Source organism: Schistocerca piceifrons, chromosome 6 (genome assembly GCF_021461385.2).
Source record: "Schistocerca piceifrons isolate TAMUIC-IGC-003096 chromosome 6, iqSchPice1.1, whole genome shotgun sequence".
Lineage (NCBI taxonomy): Eukaryota > Metazoa > Arthropoda > Insecta > Orthoptera > Acrididae > Schistocerca > Schistocerca piceifrons.
The window spans coordinates 367,239,771-367,261,976 of NC_060143.1; the positions used below are offsets into that span (position 1 = coordinate 367,239,771).

General features: G+C 39.1%; 1 protein-coding gene across 1 annotated transcript in view; it reads right to left on the minus strand.

The window, feature by feature from the left end:
- Positions 1–22,206, minus strand: part of LOC124802490 (low-density lipoprotein receptor-related protein 1) — a 735,000-nt gene that overhangs the window by 57,823 nt on the left and 654,971 nt on the right. The window contains exons 59-65 of the mRNA XM_047263305.1: positions 18,261–18,506; positions 14,583–14,792; positions 14,051–14,139; positions 12,315–12,578; positions 9,082–9,389; positions 2,994–3,172; positions 2,687–2,910 (exon numbers count right to left, since the gene is read on the minus strand). Of these exons, the coding sequence (XP_047119261.1) occupies positions 2,687–2,910; positions 2,994–3,172; positions 9,082–9,389; positions 12,315–12,578; positions 14,051–14,139; positions 14,583–14,792; positions 18,261–18,506 (1,520 nt within the window). The remainder of the gene's footprint in view (positions 1–2,686; positions 2,911–2,993; positions 3,173–9,081; positions 9,390–12,314; positions 12,579–14,050; positions 14,140–14,582; positions 14,793–18,260; positions 18,507–22,206) is intronic.

A 22,206-nucleotide genomic window follows, 5' to 3' on the forward strand; every position in this document is an offset into this window, starting at 1 on the left:
AGTTTTTAGGGAGGGATTTGGGGAATGATGTTGAGGCAAGGTTCGAGGTTAAGAGGCAGTGGGGGTGGTTCATGGTTGGATGGAGGAGTGAAATGAGTTAGGCAAGGTTCAATATTGGTCTTTGGTTGAGTCTGATTGGTCAGGTTGGTGGCGAAAAAGGGTTTCCACTGGATGGACTGGGAGAAGGAGAGAAGGTCTTTAACTAGTCCTGCATGGTTGAATTTGGGAGTGGGGCAAAAGGTGAGGCCTTTGGAAAGGACTGTTGCTTCTGTGGGACTAAGGCTTCTGGAGGATAGGTCCATAACTGTGTTGCGAGTGTGTTTGGGTTCTGGGTTCTGTGTGGTGGTGGGAGGGAGTTTTGGAGGGTGGGGTAAGTGTAGTAGGTCTGCAAGACAGAGTTTGTCAGCTATGTGGGGGCATGGGGGAGGTTTAGAGGTTGTTGTAGAGGTGGTACACAGTGGTACTCCGAGGCGGGAGTAGGAAGTGAGTAGGATGGAGAGCTTTTTGAGGTGGTGTTAAGGATTGGCAGAATCTGAACATGTGGAGATCAATGTGGAATGAGGGGTGGCAACCAGAGATGGGTAATTTGATGGTAAGTCCATTAGGGGGGATTTCATGAGCCAAGCAAACAATGCAGGAACAGTATGTGTGACTGGGATCTGGCGGGGGGGTAAGGAAACTTTTTTGTATTGACACACATGGAAGGAGCAGGGATCCATGGTGGTGCACAAAATGCAAAAAATTACGTAAGAAAGTAGAATTACGTCCGAAAAATGATGCTAAAATACGTCCAAATATGTGTGAAAAGTCATGCCCTGAAATGAGAAGTGTCCTGCCCACTATCCTTCCCACCCCTCCTACCAAGCTATTCCGCCATCCACTGAACCTACACAATATACTCGTCCATCCGTACACAACCCCTGCTCCCAATCCCTTACCTCATGGCTCATACCCCTGTAATAGACGTAGATGCAAGACCTGTCCCATACATCTTCCTACCACCACCTACTCCAGTCCAGTCACTAAAATCACCTATCCCATCAAAGGCAGGGCTACCTGTGAAACCAGTCACATGATTTACAAGCTAACCCGTAACCACTGTGCTGCATTCTATGTAGGCGTGACAACCAACAAGCTGTCTGTCCGCACAAATGGCCACCGACAAACTGTGGCCAAAATACAAGTCTACCACCCTGTTGCTGAACACACTGCCAAACATGATATCCCTCATCTCAATGACTGCTTCACAGCCTGTGCCATATGGATCCTTCCCACCAACGCCAGCTTTTCTGAATTGCGCAGGTGGGAACTTTCCCTGCAATACATCCTACGTTCCTGTAACTCTCCTGGCCTCAACCTTCATTAGTCATTGTCGTCACCCATCCAGACCCCTCCCTGTTCCCATTCCAGCACTACACAGCTGTCATTTCACCACCACACTCAATCTTTTAATTTCATTTCTTTTTATTTCTCTCCTTTCCACTGCTTACCCCCTCCACACCTTCTATCCTGCCTTCCGTCTAAACTGCAGCACTTCACTGCCCGCCACTCCCACCATACTATCCCTCCCCTCCCTGCCCCAGCCTCGTCCGTACCCCCACCCAGTCGCCACTCCCGTCATGCACTGGTGCTGCTGCTGGCAGTGTGGTTTCTGCTGAGACCGCAGACGTGTGTGCAAGTTGCATTTGCATGAGTGTGTGTGTGTGTGTATGTACTGCTGACAAAGGCCTTAATGGCCGAAAACTATAATTGTGTGAATCTTTTTGTTGTGCCTATTGCGACTCAGCATCTCCAAAATCAATATTTTATTTATTTTAAATTTACGGCTCTGGAAGACAGTTCCATGTGACGATGGGGGGTGAAAATATTCCAAATAAGCCAGAATCTTGTCTTTAGGCCAACACAATGTGAAATACTTTTAAAAGCAAACTATGGGGGGCAGAGCTTCTTGATAAGTTTTCTATCTTTTGATTCAATTTTAATTTGCTATGCAATTCTACCCCAAGGAAATTTTACACACAATGTTTCATTCATGTACAAGCTGCTGCTAGTTAATGAAGCCCTGGTCTGAAAAGAAGATGACGAATCAAACACAAGAGGACTGCTAAGGAATCTATGCTATAAATAATAAACAAACATACTGAAAAGAATATTAGAGATGCATTAGTTATTGGGCTACAGAAAGGCCAAGTTCAGAAAAAGAGAACATAAATGAAAAGTAAAGAAAAGGAAAACTCAGAACTATGGTACACAAATGCTGTAGAGTACAAAAGGGGAACCAACACAAGTGAAAACGATAAAAAAGGAACACTGTAATAGAAGAGATATAACCAAAGTAATACAACAAAAATACTGGATGCATAATTGTATACCTGTGTAATGAGTTGTGATGTATTAAAACACCACATAGTGACAGATGCATCCAGATCCTAGTTATTTTAATGTGCAGGACACTGAAAGCTGCATGAGAATAATGCTAATATAAAAATTTAACACAGTACTTGAACAAACATGGAGACGTACATGAGATACTCTATCTCTCTTGATGGTTTATGTTCTTCCCAAAAAGTATGAATGAGATGGTAGGGAAGTAGATATGACAAACTTTCTTGGAAGCCACCAAACTGAATCTCAAAATATGGAATGTCTTATTGTAATAATTACCATACATGTCACAAAAGAATACCTGAGGGAAATATATGGACAATTCGTCGATCGTGGCCATACAGATCAACACTTTCTACAGTAAGAGCTTTTGGATCACTCCAGTAGAGGCGACGAGCTGGATAATCAATTGCTAATCCAGCTGGCCATTGCCCAGATGCATCAATAAGAGTGTGGCGGTTTGTTCCATCCATTGCAGCAACTTCTATTCGAGCCTTTTTTCCACAGTCTGACCAGAACATAAGTCTAAAAAATAAGAAACAAAATAAGAATAAGCAATAAAAAATATCTTCAAAGTACCAAGGCACCTCTACATGGGAAATACATACCCAGATTGTGGATCAACAACAATATCATGTGGCTGGTCCAGATCTGTACTGATGAGTGTTGTTCGCTCAAGACCATCAAGTTTTGAAACCATAACAGTGTCAGCTCCTGCATCTACCCAGTATAATCGTTTTGTAACCCAGTCAATTGCAAGACCTTTTGGATCTTGCAAATTCTCAAGCTGTACAAATATTTAAGAAATTTTTTATAATTATCTCATAAACAAATTTTCAATAACTATACGTGAGCTATACTAAATAAAAAAATTGTCATAATTTTCTCTTCAACAAAATCAGGAAGGAACAGAAAACAGTCATAAAAACAATTTGTTGTGACTCACAATACAACAATGTGAGGTTTTAGTTGAAGAACCTGTAGACTTTTGTGTTACAGTACTTGTTCATTCTTACACTGTTTTCTACACATTCAATCAGCAAAGGAAATGTTCAGATACATGGAATGATGGCCAGAAGAAGTTTCCACAATGTACTGTTGACTGTACTACAAATTAACTGTAATTTATCTGTTACAGTCAGTTCATGTTTAAAACTGCTATAAATGTGAATCCAGGAGAAAAAAGTATTTGTTATTTTAGTATTGAGAAACAATACTTCTCTATGGCAGATTTTTATTATTATGGAAAAATTTTGTAAGGGACGAAGATCAGCAAAATAGATCTCAGCAATATTTGTACTTATCAATTTTACACAATATTTTTATTGCTCACTATTTTAGGATAAACACTTTATTTACTTTATCTTCATCATTCAGAAAATAATTCAATACAGCTACTGAAAACATGTTCTTTGCAGATAGCAAATTGACATATATTTTTAGGTGTGTAACGCATCATATTTAGCTTCTTGACCAGATCATCAAGGAGCTGATTTTGTTGTCTCTTGTAGTCTATCTGTTAATCAATATTTTTTCACTTAGGATGTCTGTTGTCTAATTGCATCTATTACCGGTACTTACGATCATTTTATTTGTTGAGACTGCCTAATATGAGATGTGTGGGAAAGAGATTTTAACTGTTTACTGTGAATATTTAAGCTTATACCATCACCCAAACATTACAATTTTCAAACTATTCTTTTTGTTTTTTGGATGAAGAATTCTGAGGAACATGTCAATGCACTACTTGGAAAATCACTCAGGGGAGAGGACACTGACACATGGATGTGTGACTGATGCAGTACCACACACTCAGTCACATTATTCACAGATTTAGAGAAAATTCATTTAGTGCCTTCTACCAAAACCGAAGACATCTTAACAGTAAAAATGATGATATTCTCATATCCATATGGGAAAATGAAAGTACATGGTGAGGCAAAGCATCCTTCATAATTTAAAGTTCAAATGGGGGAAAAAAATTGTATTAACATGGATGATGTACACTGAAGCACAAAGAAACTGGTAAAGGCATGCATGCTCAAACACAGAGATATGTAAACAGGCAGAATACAGTGCTGTGGGAGGCAATGCCTACATAAGATATCAAGTGTCTGGCGCAGTTGTTAGATTGGTTACTGCTGCTAAAATGGCAGGTTATCAAGATTTAAGTGAGTCTGAACGTAGTGTTATAGTAGGAGTATGACTGAAGGGATCTGGCATCTCCGAGGTAGTGATGAAGTGAGGATTTTCCCATATGACCATTCCAGAAATGTACCTCGAATATTAGGAATCTGGTAAAACATCACATATCCTGCAAGAATGGGACTAACGGTGACTGAAGAGAATCGTTCAATGTGACCGAAGTGCAACCCTTCCACAAATTGCTGCAGATTTTAATGCTGGGCCATCAACAAGTGTGAGCGTGCAATCCATTCAATGCAACATCATTGATAAGGGCTTTTGGAGCCAAAGGCCCACTTGTGTACCCTTGATGACTGCACAACACAAAGGTTTATGCCTTGCCTGGGCCCTTCAACACTGACACTGGACTGTTGATGACTGGAAACATGTTACCTGGTCAGACAAGTCTCATCTCAAATTTTATCAAGCAGATGAACATGTACAGGTATGGAGACAACACCATGAATCCATGGACACTCTATGTCAGCAGGGGGTTGTTCAAGTTGGTGGGTGCTCTGTAATGGTGTGGGACATCTGCAATTTGAGTGACATGGGGCCCCTGATATGTCTAGATATGACTCTGACAGGTGACACATATGTAAGCATCCCGTCTGATCACCTGCATCCACTCACTCATGTACATTGCACATTCTGATGGACTTGGGCAATTCCAGCAGGACAATGTGACACCCCACACATCCAGAATTGCTACAGAGTGGCTCCAGGAACACTCTTCTGAGTTTAAACACTTCCACTGCCCACCAAACTCCCCAGACATGAACATTATTGAGCATATTTGGGATGCCTTGCAGCGTGTTGTTCAGAAGAGATCTCCACCCCCTCATACTCTTATGAATTTATGGACAGCCCTGCATATGATTTTTGCCTTAAATCACAGTTTAAACATAGGGGTCCCAGAGACCCCACCTCATGGCATACGCTACAGAAACGCCAACAAGTTAACATAGCAATAGGCTGACATCGCGATATCAGAACAACAGCAGCAAAGATTGAATAGGACATTTAATACACATAACTGACATTCAGGTAGTGCAAATTACAATCTGTAATGAATTCCAACCATACTGTGGATGGGTAAGGTAAGAGCTTGCACTGAGGAATCATTTATGGTAAAAGGTTAATCTGTTGTTGCTGCTGAGCATAATTTTTGGAGTCCTTCCAGATTCACTCTCATCATGTAGTTCCAGATCAGAAAACCATTAGCTTGTGTTTATCACGCTTTAGTGCAACTGGGATGAATTAATCAACAAAATTTCTGATATTTGAGTGCACGGAAACCTCATGAACTTCATGAAAAACCACTACATAACAATTGTGTTACTGTATGGTAAGCATTTGGAAGAGCCAGGATAATTGATCCTTACTTTTTTGAGCAGATGGTGCTACTGTGACACTCAACTCTCGACAAGACACTCACATTATCAGTACTTTTTTTGTACAAAGACTCAATGTGCTGCAGATTGACTAAGTCTGTTTCAGCAGGGCAGAACTACCATTCACACGACTCAGATTTCTCTCCAAATGCTCACATAGATGTTTCATGGACACTTAATTTTTCACGTGGCAACATCCTCTACTGGCTAGCACAATCACCAGGCCTTACCCCCTGCAATTTTTTCTATGGGGTCCACCCCCAGTAGCTGCGTGGTCAGCGCGACAGAATGTCAATCCTAAGGGCCCGGGTTCGATTCCCGGCTGGGTCGGAGATTTTCTCCACTCAGGGACTGGGTGCTGTGTTGTCCTAATCATCAACATTTCATCCCCATTGACGCGCAAATCCCTGAAGTGGCGTCAAATCAAAAGACTTGCACCTGGGGAACGGTCTACCCGACGGGAGGCCCGAGTCACACGACATTTATTTATTTTTTTTCTATGGGGCTCAGGTGTCCAAACACTATCCGAGATCTGTGACAGCCCAGAAAAATGCAATACATGAAGAAATTGGTCTTATTCCTCAAGAAATGCTCATTAGAGTGGTGCAGAATTTCCGATGTCACATTGATAGTTGAGGACACCTCTTGAGTGACACATTGTTTAATAAATGAAGAATTCCCACCACATACACTGAAGAGCCATATAAACTGGTACACTTGCCTAATGTGGATTAAGAGAAAGTTTTGATCTGTTGGAAGTTTATCCCATTTCTGTCAAATTTTGCTGAAGCAAGAGCAGAAGGCTGTAGTATGTTGAAGATTTAGGCTGGTGATTGAGGCAGTTTCGGTAGCACAATAAGGTGCACATCATCTGTGAAAGGCAAGTACTCTGGTTCGTGTTGCACTCTGGTGCCAGAGTTTAACTTGTCACACAAATTATACACAGTGTAGCTCTGCAATAGAACAGAAGAACTCCACCTCTAGGTATTTTAGTTTTTCATGTTTTAGCTAAACTAGGTTCATCCAGTCAGTCAGTTTGTGAGTTCTTGCATGCGAAAGCTTCTAACTTTTTATCCCATAAAAGGTCTAGTAAGAAATAAAATCTTGCATCAGTGGGTTTTTATGGATACTATATGAACCAGACTTAATGCTTCTGCCAATTAGCTGTGACAGTAACCCAGTATCAGAACCATTACACAGTGTCATGCATGGGGTATGGCCAACTGAGAAGCAATGCATCAATTGTATGAATGTATGAATGACAATTATCTTCCAAGTGAATCTCTAAGATTCACATCAACACATTCCACAGCACACTACATTGAGGGATCATTATACAGTTTACAGAGTGACATTATGTCCTCACTGTTATCCATTTCATAAAGACTGATCCCTGGCTTCAGGCTCCTATTCATCCTATACATCACACGTTGTTGTGCCTTGTGGGCTGGTGACAATGTCTACTATATGTGAATATTACATACAGGTTCAAAAGGGGGTAACATACACAGAAATATTCAAGAGAAAGCGTCCAATTTCAGGCATTTTTGGCAAGTGTCAACTTTGAAGAGTCACAGATGCCAGATTGTAATTACATGAACAATTTCCTTTGCACAAGTTTGAAGTTACGACTATTCTCTATTAACAGGCAGATTTTCATTATTTTCTAATTAGTTATTTCATTGCAAATTAAAGGAGCTGCAATGAGCTTACCATTATAGCTCTTATGGTATAGAAAACAGTGATGTAAAGTTTGAACTTTTGTTGGGCACATCATACATCATTACTAACAAATAATACCGATGTTTGTTAGTTACGAGAGTGTAAAGCAGTTGCCTATATGAGGCTATGCTAGAACACACTTGTCACACCAATATCTTGCCACTGTAATACATAATAAGCGCCTATTCCATCTGCAAAGAGTGACTTTGTTTTCATGTTCCAATATAACAATGTCATCACAGCCAGCAGCTGTGTGTGTGTGTGTGTGTGTGTGTGTGTGTGTGTGTGTGTAGTGCAGGAAACTGGCTTTTCAGAAGCAATAAAACTGGAAATTGTGCATGAGCACTAGATATACATACAGCTATGAATAAATGAATGGTGAAATTTGTTGCATATTTGTAATAATAAATGAAAGTTCTATCTATTGTGTGCACTGATGAACTCAAGTAAAGGGTTGTTGCATGAAAAACAGGAATGCCTGCACTTCATTTCTCAACTATTCCATAATGCCCACTGCCACTGAAAACTGTCTTTCCACATAGGTTTTCCTCCTTAAGGACTTGATTGAAATCTGATTATTGTACCTTTCCTAATACTTAGGTAACAAACAGTTGCCTTTACTGAGTGTAACTCACAACTGTTAGTGCCATGTTCCTTTTCAGACCCACGATAAGCAAGTGCCCAGATAACTATGGAGCTCTCTCTATTCTGATCTGGACTTTCAATTGTTTGAAATGTCAAATTTTTTAAAACTATAATGGTAAATGCTTTGTTCTGACAAGTATTTAGTGTTACTAGCATACAAAATATAGCCACATAAACTACATGGTGAATCTGACGCCAATATCACAGCATTTGTATTGTAGAGCATGACCTTTGATGCAGAACTGTTTATTACCAGTGTAAACTCACTGTACATGTATTCATCTTCACTGGCAACTCTATTGATCCTCAAGCTGGCATAAAGGAGTGAAGCATGCAGATAGCATATATAGATGTAAGTTGATGTACTCATTAAGTAACAGGGCAAATGTGGCCTCAAGGATATAAATCACATGGCACATAAATGGGCTGAAAAGCAGCACAGAATCTGGCCATGATATTGTAGAACTACAGGGAGTAGTTAGTAGAATGGACCTTAATTTGACATACGATTTCAGAAAAACAGAACTCTGGCAGACAAAGTGATTATGCATTGCAAATTATTTTGAAATAGAGGATTTACAAGCAAGAAATGATTAGAAAAGAACAATCAACTAAACATACAAGATTAAAATTCCTGATTACTGCTAATAAGCAGTTGTTGGTAACTGAAAGATAAAAGATAAAGACTCACTTAAAAGAAAGAGCAGCAAATAAATGCCTATCTTTCATTTACATTTGCACAAATACTTACTAGTGTTCGTATATGATCTTCTCTTCGTGTTCTCCTGTGACCTGTAGTAGCAGAATCACTACTGCCAGCAGGTGGGGATGGGAGAAGTAAAGGCATGCTTTGTATATGATGGTGTTGATAATCAGACCAGAAAATTGTGCTCTCATGGCCCTCCCATAGAATAGCCACTGATTCAAGCTTGTAAGCATTTAATGTGCCACCATTAGCTTGCTTGACAGTCAAACTATTGCTCCATTCTTCACTTGGTTTATATGCATTTAGAAGACGTAGCTCAGCATCGTTAGCTACAATTAATGTGGGTGGTCCTCCTGTCAAAAACAAGAAAAAGACATTTTTGAACCAAACATATAAAAATAATGATGTTACAATGTTTGAAATTTCAAGTACAATGCACAAAGTTCCATATACAGATATGCAAATATTTTAACATGTTGTTCTACAACTAAAACTAAAGAAAAAAGTTCATATAAACATAGGTCTGCAAATGTTTAGTTACGGAGTTACAGTTAATAAACGATTCTGCCTGAAATCTTCGCTAATATGAAGCCATTGCAAAACTGTACAAGGTTAAAGTAAAGCACGATTTCCGTTTATTTTGTTGTTATTGATCTGGTGAATCTAATAAAACATGTCCCAGACATTTATCTGCAGTAGTTTCCCAGAACATCCAGAGAAGCAAAGAATTTCGTAAAATTCTCAATTTATTAACTGTTGTTGTTGTATTTGTAGTCTTCAGTACTGAGACTGGTTTGACGCAGCTCTCAATTCTACTCTATCCCATGCAAACTTCTTCATCTCCAAGTAAGTACTACAACCTACATCCTTCTGAATCTGCTTAGAGTATTCATCTCTTGGTCTCTCTCTATGATTTTTACCATCCATGCTGCCCACCAGTACTAAATAAACTGGTGATAGCTTGTTGGCTCAGAACATGTCCTACCAACTTCTTGGCCCATTTTTTAATTCCAGGCAATTGCACTAAGTTTTCAACAGAAGTTATAGAGAATTTAAGTTTGGAAAAATGATGGTAATAATGTTAACTTAAACTGTATGAACGTGTCAAAAAATGTCTCCATCAAGTTCAATGCATTCAGTTGTACATGTATGAACAGATTTTGTTGCTCATTTCAGTTTTACAGGGTTGTTCTTAATTTTGTCTGTTGCATTCATAATGCTGGCAAGTAATACCTCACTTGTATTGACTTTGTCCTCATAAACTATGTCTTCCATCCATCCCCATATACAAAAATCCATTGGTGTTAAATTGAGCGATCTGTGCGACCACAGATGTGTAGCACCATGACTAATCCATTTCTGGAGAAAATGTTCATTTAAATGTGTAGTAATGGCATTGGTGAAATGTGGAGGTGCGCCGTCATGTTGAAAATACATTTGCAATCGCGTAGCAAGTGGAACATCTTCGAGCAAGCAGGGCACTTCTTGAAGGAATTATAAGTACGTCTTGACAGTTAGATGTCCTGGGAAAATGAATAGTCCAATAAAGTGTGTGTTGAATATACCACACCACACATTTACGCTAAATCACAGCTGTAAATTGTGTTGTACTATTGCATGTGGGTTTGCTTCAGACCATACGTGCTTGTTATGTAAATTGCTTATACCATCTCAAGTAAACTGTGCCTCATCAGTAAATAAAATGTATTTGTGTAACTGCCGATTAGTATTTAACCAGTTGCACAACTCGAAGCAAAGGGGAGGATCTCCCAGATGTAAATGATGTACTTTTTGTTTATAGTAGGGATACAGATTATTGTACTTCATTGTATGCCATGCCTTAGATTGTGTAATGCCTAATCGATGAGATGTATGCCGTGTGCTGGTACCCAGGCTATGTGGAACAGCATCCAAAACACCCTCATCATCATCTTCACGTATCAAATGCTCGTACTGATTATGAATACAAGGTAGAGGATCTGTCTCCCATAAGATTCGAAATACTCCACTAATGGTCGTACATTTAGAATCCTCCAAGATGGGTAATGTAAGTGATATTCATTAACTGCAGCTGTAGCATTACCATCACATTTGCCATAAAAAACACCGTATCAGCATATTCCTCTGCCATAAATTTGAAAGGCTACCTATTTCATAAATAATCCACAAACTAAAACAGTTACTATGTGGTTTCACTTAAATACACTGTTGTTATTATGTTCTTTCACTAAACAATACACAAAACTAGCTCACTTGGAGATTAGGAAATGAGAAACACCTCACTAATGGTTGCCAACAATGACATAAAAGTTTCTACATTTTTAATAGAAAGTAAACAAAATTACTTGTATAATAATCTTTGCGTCTCTGAATGTTCTGCCAATACATGCCTGAGACATGTTTTATTAGATTCCTGGGACATGCTTTATTAGATTCATCAGACCAATAACAACAAAATAAATGAAAATCGTGCTTTACTTTAACCTCATACAGTTTTGTAATGGCTTCATATTAGCAAAGTTCTTAAATTTCGGGCAAAATCTTTTATTAGCCATAACTCCACAGCTAAACATTTGTGGACCTATGTTTATATGAACTTTTTTCTTTAGTTTTACTTGTAGAATAACATATTAAAATACTTGCATATCTTCATGAATCACCCTGTATTTTCGCAACAATTAAGCCACCATAACTGATGAAAGATATGACTACAATGTGCATTTACTGGCATCTATAATAAAATATGAATATATCTGTGCCTATGCAAAATCACAGAGGTAGTGCTGCAAATAAAAAAATTTGGTTCTCCTATATGTCAATCTATGCTCAATGGTACAAACTTGATCTCTCCACAATGATAACCATCCTGTGCAGCTTCAAAGTATGCAACAATTATCTGATTGGAAATAATGATCCACTGTTTCCTTAGTAAAGGATTCTCTCCACGTGAAGAATGTGCTAAACAATGAGACAGTTTCTTAACAGAAAGGATCTTAGAATCTCAAATGATGATGATGTCCAGCTCCTTGATAAAATGTGGAAAAGTTGCCTTGACAATGAGTTTCAAAATTTGTTATGTGTCATCAAATGTATTTTTGAAACCTTTTTAGAGAGAGAGTGTGAGTTACTAGCTGCCTTTTCAACCAGTGGAACATCTTCCACATACTTACATTTCTTAAAACTATATAGACTAAACACTCAATTAATCAGCTGCTACTGGTACTCAAGAAAAAATGTTATCCTATGGCAAATCAAACAGTAGATAACAATATAAATACCTTCTGCTAAGCAGGTTCGGTTCTTCTCTAATGGGTTTCCAGTGGCCATTGTGTAGCCAGCAGCACAATGGCAGCTGTAATTTCCTGATTTCTTCTCAACACACATTTGCGAACAGGTGCCAAATGTACATGGTGGCTCATCACACCCTCTTTCATCAGAATTATCACCACAATCATTCATACCATCACAACGAAGCACATTGCTTATACAAAATCCATTGTCACAAGCAAACTGCTGTTCCTTACATATACCAAAAAATTTACCTGAAAAGTTTCAGAACAAATTTTTTAGAATCAGAGAGGATTAATTAATTAGAATACAAGTTGATCTGCGAATTTTGTAAGCAATATAATGTCCAATTAATTTTAAAACATAATAAAAAATATGATTAGATATTAAAGACCATCTGTACATGCAAAGAAGCACTGCATATTTCTGTTCAAGCATTGGAAAATCCAGAATGGAATAACAATATGAATTAGGGCAGACTTCTACCCATGACATAGAGGAAGTGTTGAGCAGCAGACAGACATATACAAAAGTAGACTGTTGGAGGTTAGCTTTCAAACAAAGTTCTTCATCAGATGAAGAAGAAACATCTGCACACATTCATGCACAGATAGCTTACACACCCAACTCACACACATATGACCACTGTCACTGCTTGAGGGGTCACAGGTCACAACAACCAGACACAATGGTGGCCGTGTGTGTGTGTGTGTGTGTGTGTGTGTGTGTGTGAGAGAGAGAGAGAGAGAGAGAGAGAGAGAGAGAGAGAGAGAGAAAGAGCTATGTATTTATAAATGAGTGAATATGTGTTTCTTCTTTATCTGATGAAGGAGCAGAAAGACTTACCTAAGGGGGGTAAAAGGACAGGTATACACTTGCACACACACACACACATATCCATCCGCACATACACAGACACAAGCAGTCTTTCCGCTCCCGGGATTGGAATGATTCCTTACCCTCTCCCTTAAAACCCACATCCTTTCGTCTTTCCCTCTCCTTCCCTCTTTCCTGATGAAGCAACCATTGGTTGCGAAAGCTTGAATTTTGTGTGTATGTTTGTGTTTGTTAAAGTGTTATATAGCAACACATAACTTCCTAGACAAAAACAGGAGAGTCTGCAATGATGCACATATCAAGCACTTATCAGCTGACTGCCATCACATACCAGGTCCATAATCCACAACTAACATTGTAAAAAATATTTGTGTTTTAGTATTTATTGATGCTGCAAAGAAAGGTACTGCTGGCAGCTATACAGATGTTTGTAGTATCTTCTTGCAGTACAATTTACATGAGATCAATAAATGAATTTAGTAATGAAACATATTACAAGATCACAGATATTAACATGTATTAAGATAGATTGCTACTCACCACTTAGAGAAGGTGTTGAGTGCAGCTGACAGACACATTTAAAAGTGGACTGCTGGAGGTCAAAAGCAAACCTCCAGCAGTCCACTTTTAAATGTGAGGAGTGATACCACAAGCTGCTGTATTTTCCTGTCATACCTCTTATTTTCCCTTAAAAGTTGTTTGCATTTAACAAAATTCAACATTTTATTTGGAGGTGACATCAGCAGAAAGCAGCTCTGTATGTTTATGGTGTGTTTAACAAACTAAACACCTGATCATAACATGTAAGCTATTATTGCAGGGAAATTGTTTATTCAAGTTACTGCTTATGGGTAGCATTACAGATAAAAATGAGTGATTTCTCACTTACATATTTCAATATCTTCATCAGAATTGTCACCACAATTATCATGACCATCACAAACATTTGTTGCAGGAATGCAGACATGATTTTTACACCTGATAAGTAACAGAGATAACCACATTAATAAAACTTGCACTGCTACAGTTATGCAATTTAATAAAGGTGGACTGAGCATTTTAATTGGTTATAATGTTGATTATGTACATTTTAAATGATACAACTTGAGTATTGTGACTATTTCTTTCTTATAACTGCACATAATAGCTCACTACACCATTGGCAAAGACCTAAAAAAAAAAAAAAAAAAAAAAAAAAAAAACCCACCACCACCAACAACAACAACAGTTTACGTTTTATAGAACCCAAAACATCATGATCTGAATATGGAAAGATTGTACACACAAGTTTGACCAAATATCCTAAATTGTCATATTCTCATCAGTGGAATCTTTTAATATAACAGGTATGTGCTCTTAACGATTTGTACATGTAATATGCGGTTAAATACACCAGCTACTTCTCTGCCTGACATACTGACCTGTGTCTTCCTGGAGGGCATGGAACATTTGCACAAAGGGTCTTGGATTCATCAGAACCATCACCACAGTCATCGTCACCATCACAACGCCACCTCAGGTTAATGCACTGTTTATTGTGGCAGGTGAACTGCCATGGTGGACAGGTGTCACTACAATTCATTTCATCTGATGCATCACTACAGTCAGCATCACCATCACATTTCCATTCACTAACAAGCAAAGAATACAATTACATATTAATATGATAGTCCACAAGGAGTAATAAAGCACTGAAGACAACAGCTGACTTACTTTTACTAAGGTTTTACAACATAAATTGTGAGATTTATGGTTCAAAAACATCCTTCATGTAATACAAATAATGGAAGGAGTAAAAGTAACCACTCATCATATAATTCAGACACTGAGCAGTCCACAAGCACATAAACAAGATTGGAAACAATAGTGAGATTTTGGACAATGTCCTCCTTCAGAACAAACTTACATAAAACACACTCACACACACACACACACATACACACACACACACACACACACACACACAAGCCAAAGTGGCAGCCTAGCAGATCCCTTTCTAATTACATGTGTGTTCAAGTTTCCATACTTTTACTATTCTGATCTATATATGTGTTAGAAAGAAATATGTTATGATGCAGAATGAGTTTGAAGACTGCAAAGAACAACATCTCTGGCTCAAGTCTTCCTGTTGATGATTAAAGATTTATCTTTTCATACAGAACTGTTTCTATTCCACATATAATTTCTACATACTTGGTTGTAATTACATTTTTAAGTATTCCTTTATTTATAGAAAGTTTAATTTGCACTATTTCATCTTGCTTTATCATATAAAATATTTTTTATAAGGGAATTTAGAAGGCTATTTGATAACCCGAGCAGAAACAATACTACAATTTTTATGAAAAAATTATGTTGAATGGAGTGAATGGTAAAAACAAACAAATACACTCTTGGAAATGGAAAAAAGAACACATTGACACCGGTGTGTCAGACCCACCATACTTGCTCCGGACACTGCGAGAGGGCTGTACAAGCAATGATCACACGCACGGCACAGCGGACACACCAGGAACCGCGGTGTTGGCCGTCGAATGGCGCTAGCTGCGCAGCATTTGTGCACCGCCGCCGTCAGTGTCAGCCAGTTTGCCGTGGCATACGGAGCTCCATCGCAGTCTTTAACACTGGTAGCATGCCGCGACAGCGTGGACGTGAACCGTATGTGCAGTTGACGGACTTTGAGCGAGGGCGTATAGTGGGCATGCGGGAGGCCGGGTGGACGTACCGCCGAATTGCTCAACACGTGGGGCGTGAGGTCTCCACAGTACATCGATGTTGTCGCCAGTGGTCGGCGGAAGGTGCACGTGCCCGTCGACCTGGGACCGGACCGCAGCGACGCACGGATGGACGCCAAGACCGTAGGATCCTACACAGTGCCGTAGGGGACCGCACCGCCACTGCCCAGCAAATTAGGGACACTGTTGCTCCTGGGGTATCGGCGAGGACCATTCGCAACCGTCTCCATGAAGCTGGGCTACGGTCCCGCACACCGTTAGGCCGTCTTCCGCTCACACCCCAACATCGTGCAGCCCGCCTCCAGTGGTGTCGCGACAGGCGTGAATGGAGGGACGAATGGAGACGTGTCGTCTTCAGCGATGAGAGTCGCTTCTGCCTTGGTGCCAATGATGGTCGTATGCGTGTTTGGCACCGTGCAGGTGAGCGCCACAATCAGGACTGCATACGACCGAGGCACACAGGGCCAACACCGGGCATCATGGTGTGGGGAGCGATCTCCTACACTGGCCGTACACCACTGGTGATCGTCGAGGGGACACTGAATAGTGCACGGTACATCCAAACCGTCATCGAACCCATCGTTCTACCATTCCTAGACCGGCAAGGGAACTTGCTGTTCCAACAGGACAATGCACGTCCGCATGTATCCTGTGCCACCCAACGTGCTCTAGAAGGTGTAAGTCAACTACCCTGGCCAGCAAGATCTCCGGATCTGTCCCCCATTGAGCATGTTTGGGACTGGATGAAGCGTCGTCTCACGCGGTCTGCACATCCAGCACGAACGCTGGTCCAACTGAGGCGCCAGGTGGAAATGGCATGGCAAGTCGTTCCACAGGACTACATCCAGCATCTCTACGATCGTCTCCATGGGAGAATAGCAGCCTGCATTGCTGCGAAAGGTGGATATACACTGTACTAGTGCCGACATTGTGCATGCTCTGTTGCCTGTGTCTATGTGCCTGTGGTTCTGTCAGTGTGATCATGTGATGTATCTGACCCCAGGAATGTGTCAATAAAGTTTCCCCTTCCTGGGACAATGAATTCACGGTGTTCTTATTTCAATTTCCAGGAGTGTACATTATGCAACTATTACACCTGTTCATAATGGTTCACCAAAGAAGTACCAACAGAGAGTAAAAACGAAGACAAGATATAATCTCATCTCTCTAACTGTAAATGGGAGAGTTATTCCTCCTTCGTTTCATTCTATGATTTCCTGAACAGATGCAGTGCCACATTCAAAGGCTTTACAGTATGATTTCTTTCTTGTCAGGTTTCAAAAACAAAATGAAAAATTTTCATTTCCTATCATCAATTAACTGGAATAGTGCAGATAGTCAATAATTTTCACCACTGTTCTAATCTCAAATTTACTGTCCTACAGAAAGGGCACAAGCAGATGGTGAACCACATGTAGCAGAAATATAAAAGCAATGCCATCATTCTGAAGCTGTTAGGGAATTCTTTGGTACAGAGCATGTAAGCAGACAAGTTATAACAAATGTATGGGAAAAAAGTGCATTTCAGGGTGGGTACTCAAACTTAGGGGGAAAAAAATCCTTGAGAATTCCAGGTATGAGGAGACAGATGGTGTCAAGAAGCTCCTGATAAATTAATGGCGAGCAGGGGTTGGTGGGTGGGGGGCAGCATTCTACAATAATGACTTTTCTTTCCTCTCAGCTGAGCTTTGTACCAGCCACATGTAGTTATTTAACCACAGTTTTCAAAATCAATAATTTATGTGGAATAATATTCAAATAATTAACACATTTTGAGATATTAAGTATTTTAAAATTTGTAATTTATGAAATTCAATAAAATTCAATTACAATACTTGGTTAAAAACACAGAGTTCCCTGGGATTTTGTGAAACTATGGACTTCACTGAGATTTCCCTGATTTTTCCAGGTAAAATGCAATTCCCAGAATTCCTGGTTTTCCAGGAGAATTGTCACCCTGCATTTACAATTATTACAATACCACAACAAAATGGGATAAAAGCACATCTTAAATTTGAAGGACTCTGCAGAAGAAGGAACCATATACTGTGAGACTGTTGATGGAATATGTATTCAAATCACAAAAATATGTGACTTTTGTGCTAAGAGATACTAAGAAGAAGAGAACAACGGTAAATTTTTTGAACCACTCTTCTGTTACTAACAAGCTGTTGAAAGCATCTGTAGGTAATAATTTGTGGATGTTACTATACCATACTTAAATTATTTTTCCCACTGCCATTTCCCTATTCTCCTCCTCTCACCTTCCCATCAGATTTTAGTAACTTTTAACTATTTAAGTACAACTTTATCTATGGCTGAGCTTCATGTTTAACTATTTAAATCAGCTGTTATTTTGCTTACATGTAGATGCAGTAGTGAGGATTTGCACACTGGAATTCAACACTACTGCAAGTGTTATTGCAGTCAACTTCATCACTATGGTCTTCACAGTGGAACTCCCCATCACATCGCTGACTGCCACGTATGCATCGGCCATTGTGACATTGAAATTCTGATTCACTGCAATTTCGTGGTTTGCAGTCCCTCTCATCAGAATTGTCACCACAGTCATTATCGTAGTCACAGCGCCATCGTCCAGGAATACAACTGCAAAGAAAAAAATAATTTGTATCAATAGAAGTGCATGGACTACTTTTAAAAATGTGTTCTTCACAAAAACAGTATTGGATTTAAGTCATACGGAAACATTATTCAGTCCCCCCCCCCCCCCCCTCAACTCCCCCTCCTACCACACTGACAATACTGCTAAATAATGTCAATAATCATAACTTCGTGCTGGAATTCAGTTTGCATTGAGTCCAGACATGTTACAACTGCTATATTCAAGGCCCTCAGGCAACAAATGCATGAAAAAATCTAAACCAAAAACTTCACATGAAGCCTTAACGATGCGAAGTACAGTAATGTACTGAATACAAACTGACATTTGATAACAGACTTCAGTACACGAAATAAGCTGGAGATTCAAAAGAATTTTCCAGATATCTGTAGTTATTAATGAAATATTTATTTTTTCTTCACAGAAAATGATAAAGATTATACTTATTTAAATGATCAAAATCCGCTGTAGAATGTATAGTCTGATACACTACATTGCGAAATTTGTTTGCTATGAAGGTAGCATGACTATTCAAATCCAATGGATCTTGTGTGGCATCCTACACTGCAAGATCCAGCAAGTGGCTACAAAAAGGTGTGTAAACAATGGCACATACTCGTAATCAGGAAAATTATGACATGCTCTTCCACTTGAATTCAGCAAATGTCTATGAGTAGCCATGCATGGAACTGCCAGAACATCTGTTGAAGTCATGTCTCTTAAGAGATAAAGATCTCCCGTGCACATGGAACACTAATAACTGAAACTGATACAAAGTAGCAGTCTGAAGTCACAGGAAGGAGCAATGACAAGCTGTAGTGTTTCGAGAATTTCCACATAAATTCTAGAACCACTCAGCCTTCTACCATCTCGAACACACGATATTTTACAGGTGAGTGTGGGATGACAGAATCCTACCTACTGCACGTCACATGTTTGTGTGTGCATGTTTGAAATTCAGTCGTGAGAGGAATCTAGACGCGGCAGTCGAACGGCAATGACAGGTACATGTCGGGTAATCCATGGAAGTTTTAGTGAAAGTGTACAGAAGAACCATGGAGCTTCTATGTTATTCTTATTTTTATAAGTAGAAAGAGTCTTAAGAAATTCCTGTGAACACTCCAAACACCTAAATCCACCACTAATGAGATCTAGACAACAGTTAAAAAAGAGAAATTTTCCACAATGCTGTGAACACAAATGAAGTTGCCATTAGTGACACTAAACCATGGACAAGGTTTCTGAGCTTTATTTTCAAGAGTTTCATGATCACAGCAATATTTTTTTGCTTGTTCAAACTCTCAGGTGATTGAGATATTAGCACACATAAACCTTACCTGCAATCTAACCAGAAACTCAGAAGGCTTGACACATTCTTTCATGAGAAAACAAATTATACTGTTTTGAACAACAGAGGATTTGTGATCTGCTTTTAGTACTGTACAATATGATGTCAATTTGGATGATAAATCTGTTGGATGATACTGCTGTCTGATGTTTACGACTGATGAGTGAACAGATACTACAGCAAGTTATGAGTGTTGAGGCCTTCCATATAGTGTCACCATTTCTAGCATACCACTCTACCACTGGAATGAATGGAATAAAAGTCCAGTTTAAACTGGAATGACCCTCTAACGTGGATCACACGACAGTGATAACTGGAAGTTTTGCAGATAGAATCAAATAGGAATGGGAGATTACAAGAGAGGTTAGTTCTTAAATAAATGTATGTGACATTATGAATCGTATCAATTCCTAGCTTTCGCTCATGTCCGCCAATAATGCATGTATGTTTCCTGCCTAGGGGGCTTTAGGTTCACATGCAAAAGAATTGTGTACCAAGATAAAACAGAATGAAACTCGTTACACAGACAGAACACCATAGCATATAAAGCACTGTAATATCATATGTTCAGTTTAATGTGAAGATTTAGAGAGGTAATTATGGAATAATCCTCCTGCTGATCTAGTTACTTAAAGTTGGATGATGGCTTAAGTTACCATATCATCTGGTCATGAACATGTTTGCTGGTTGATACTTTATAGATTTTTCAGAATAAGGTAACAAATAACCACATTCAATGCATTAAAACAATACTAATCTTGCATAAGGACATACATTATCCTTCTGAAATATGGGTTTCAGGAGCGAGTCTAGGAAGGGGAAAATAGAGTTGAAAAAATTCTGAATTTGCCACTGTGTTATAGCTGAAGGCAATACTTTAACTTGCAGTGATATATACACAATGACACCATGCATTCTGAAGACACTCTGTGATGAGAATTTGGTTCTCATGCAACACTGGACATTTATATGCTTGGATTTCTCAGTAATGTGTACGCAGAGGATTTGGTTTGTCTACCAAGCACACAGCATCATTCTGCTTGGTAAGTTGCTAAACACTCAAGACTGAACTGCCAACAAACCTGATTCTGTGCTGGTATTAATGGGAAACGATGTATATGGTGACTGAAGAACATCTTTTGTAGTTGATGGTACTGTTACAATGATTCTGTCAACATACAATTTTGCACAGATGTCACGTCACGGTCAGGAAGGGAGGATATCAACGACTTGCTATTAGTACTTGTCTGATGAACACAGAGATGATTTTATAGTCACCTTTCAGATTTTGATACTGCTGATTTTCTTCATATTCTCTAGCATGCACTGGTACTACAAAGAGTAGCCAGGACTGTCCAAGAGGTAGCTAATTTACTTAAGTGATCAGCTTGCATCACTGTATTGAACTTGCATTTTCTTTCAAACTTTCATGGCTATTATAAACTACATAAAATACTTGACCAAAGTGGGCTGAAATGTCTTCACCCAGTTACATGACTAAATACCCATCTGCCATGGCAACTATAAATCATCCAGTACATGTTGAACAACACGAATGAAATGTTTAACTCTCATCATGCATAAATGATATGCTCCCTCTTATTTGCAGGGGTACATCCTGCAGTAATATGAAAGATTGTCCTGAATAAAATCTTTGTAAACAGCACCTGTAAAGTGATGTTGGAAGAACACATGGACCAAAAAACTGCTGCTGGTAACTAGCTCAAATGCTGTCAGAAGTGCAAGTGCATTCTCTTGTTGTTTCTTGCTAGAACAACATAATTATAAATAAAAAGCACTATATTGTGTACATTCTAATGGATTAATTTATCAGTTAATCAGTTTTCAGCTTATGAGGCCATTATCATACTTTAACTCACTACTGTCAAAGAAGTTACAATGATTGTAAACTACCTTGGAAAATATGTTACTCATCTAGACCAAGGCACAAACATGCAGCTCATCTTTGAGAGTGCAGCTGTATAAAAGGTAAAAGTTGAATAATAAAAGAAGCAAACCAGGGTAAGATACCTAAAGTGAAAAACAGTGTCTATATAACACCATTAAATCAGAAATTCCAGTAAAATAAAATTACTATCTGACAAGACTTATTGAAGAGGGATTACGTACGGAAAGTGATACACAAATCTGTTACACAAAGAGATATGAAGAAATTCCTTGACCTAATTTTGTTGTTGTTGTTGTGGTCTTCAGTCCAGAGACTGGTTTAATGCAGCTCTCCATGCTACTCTATCCTGTGCAAGCTTCTTCATCTCCTGCAACCTACATCCTTCTGAGTCTGTTTAGTGTAATCACCTCTTGGTCTCCCTCTACAATTT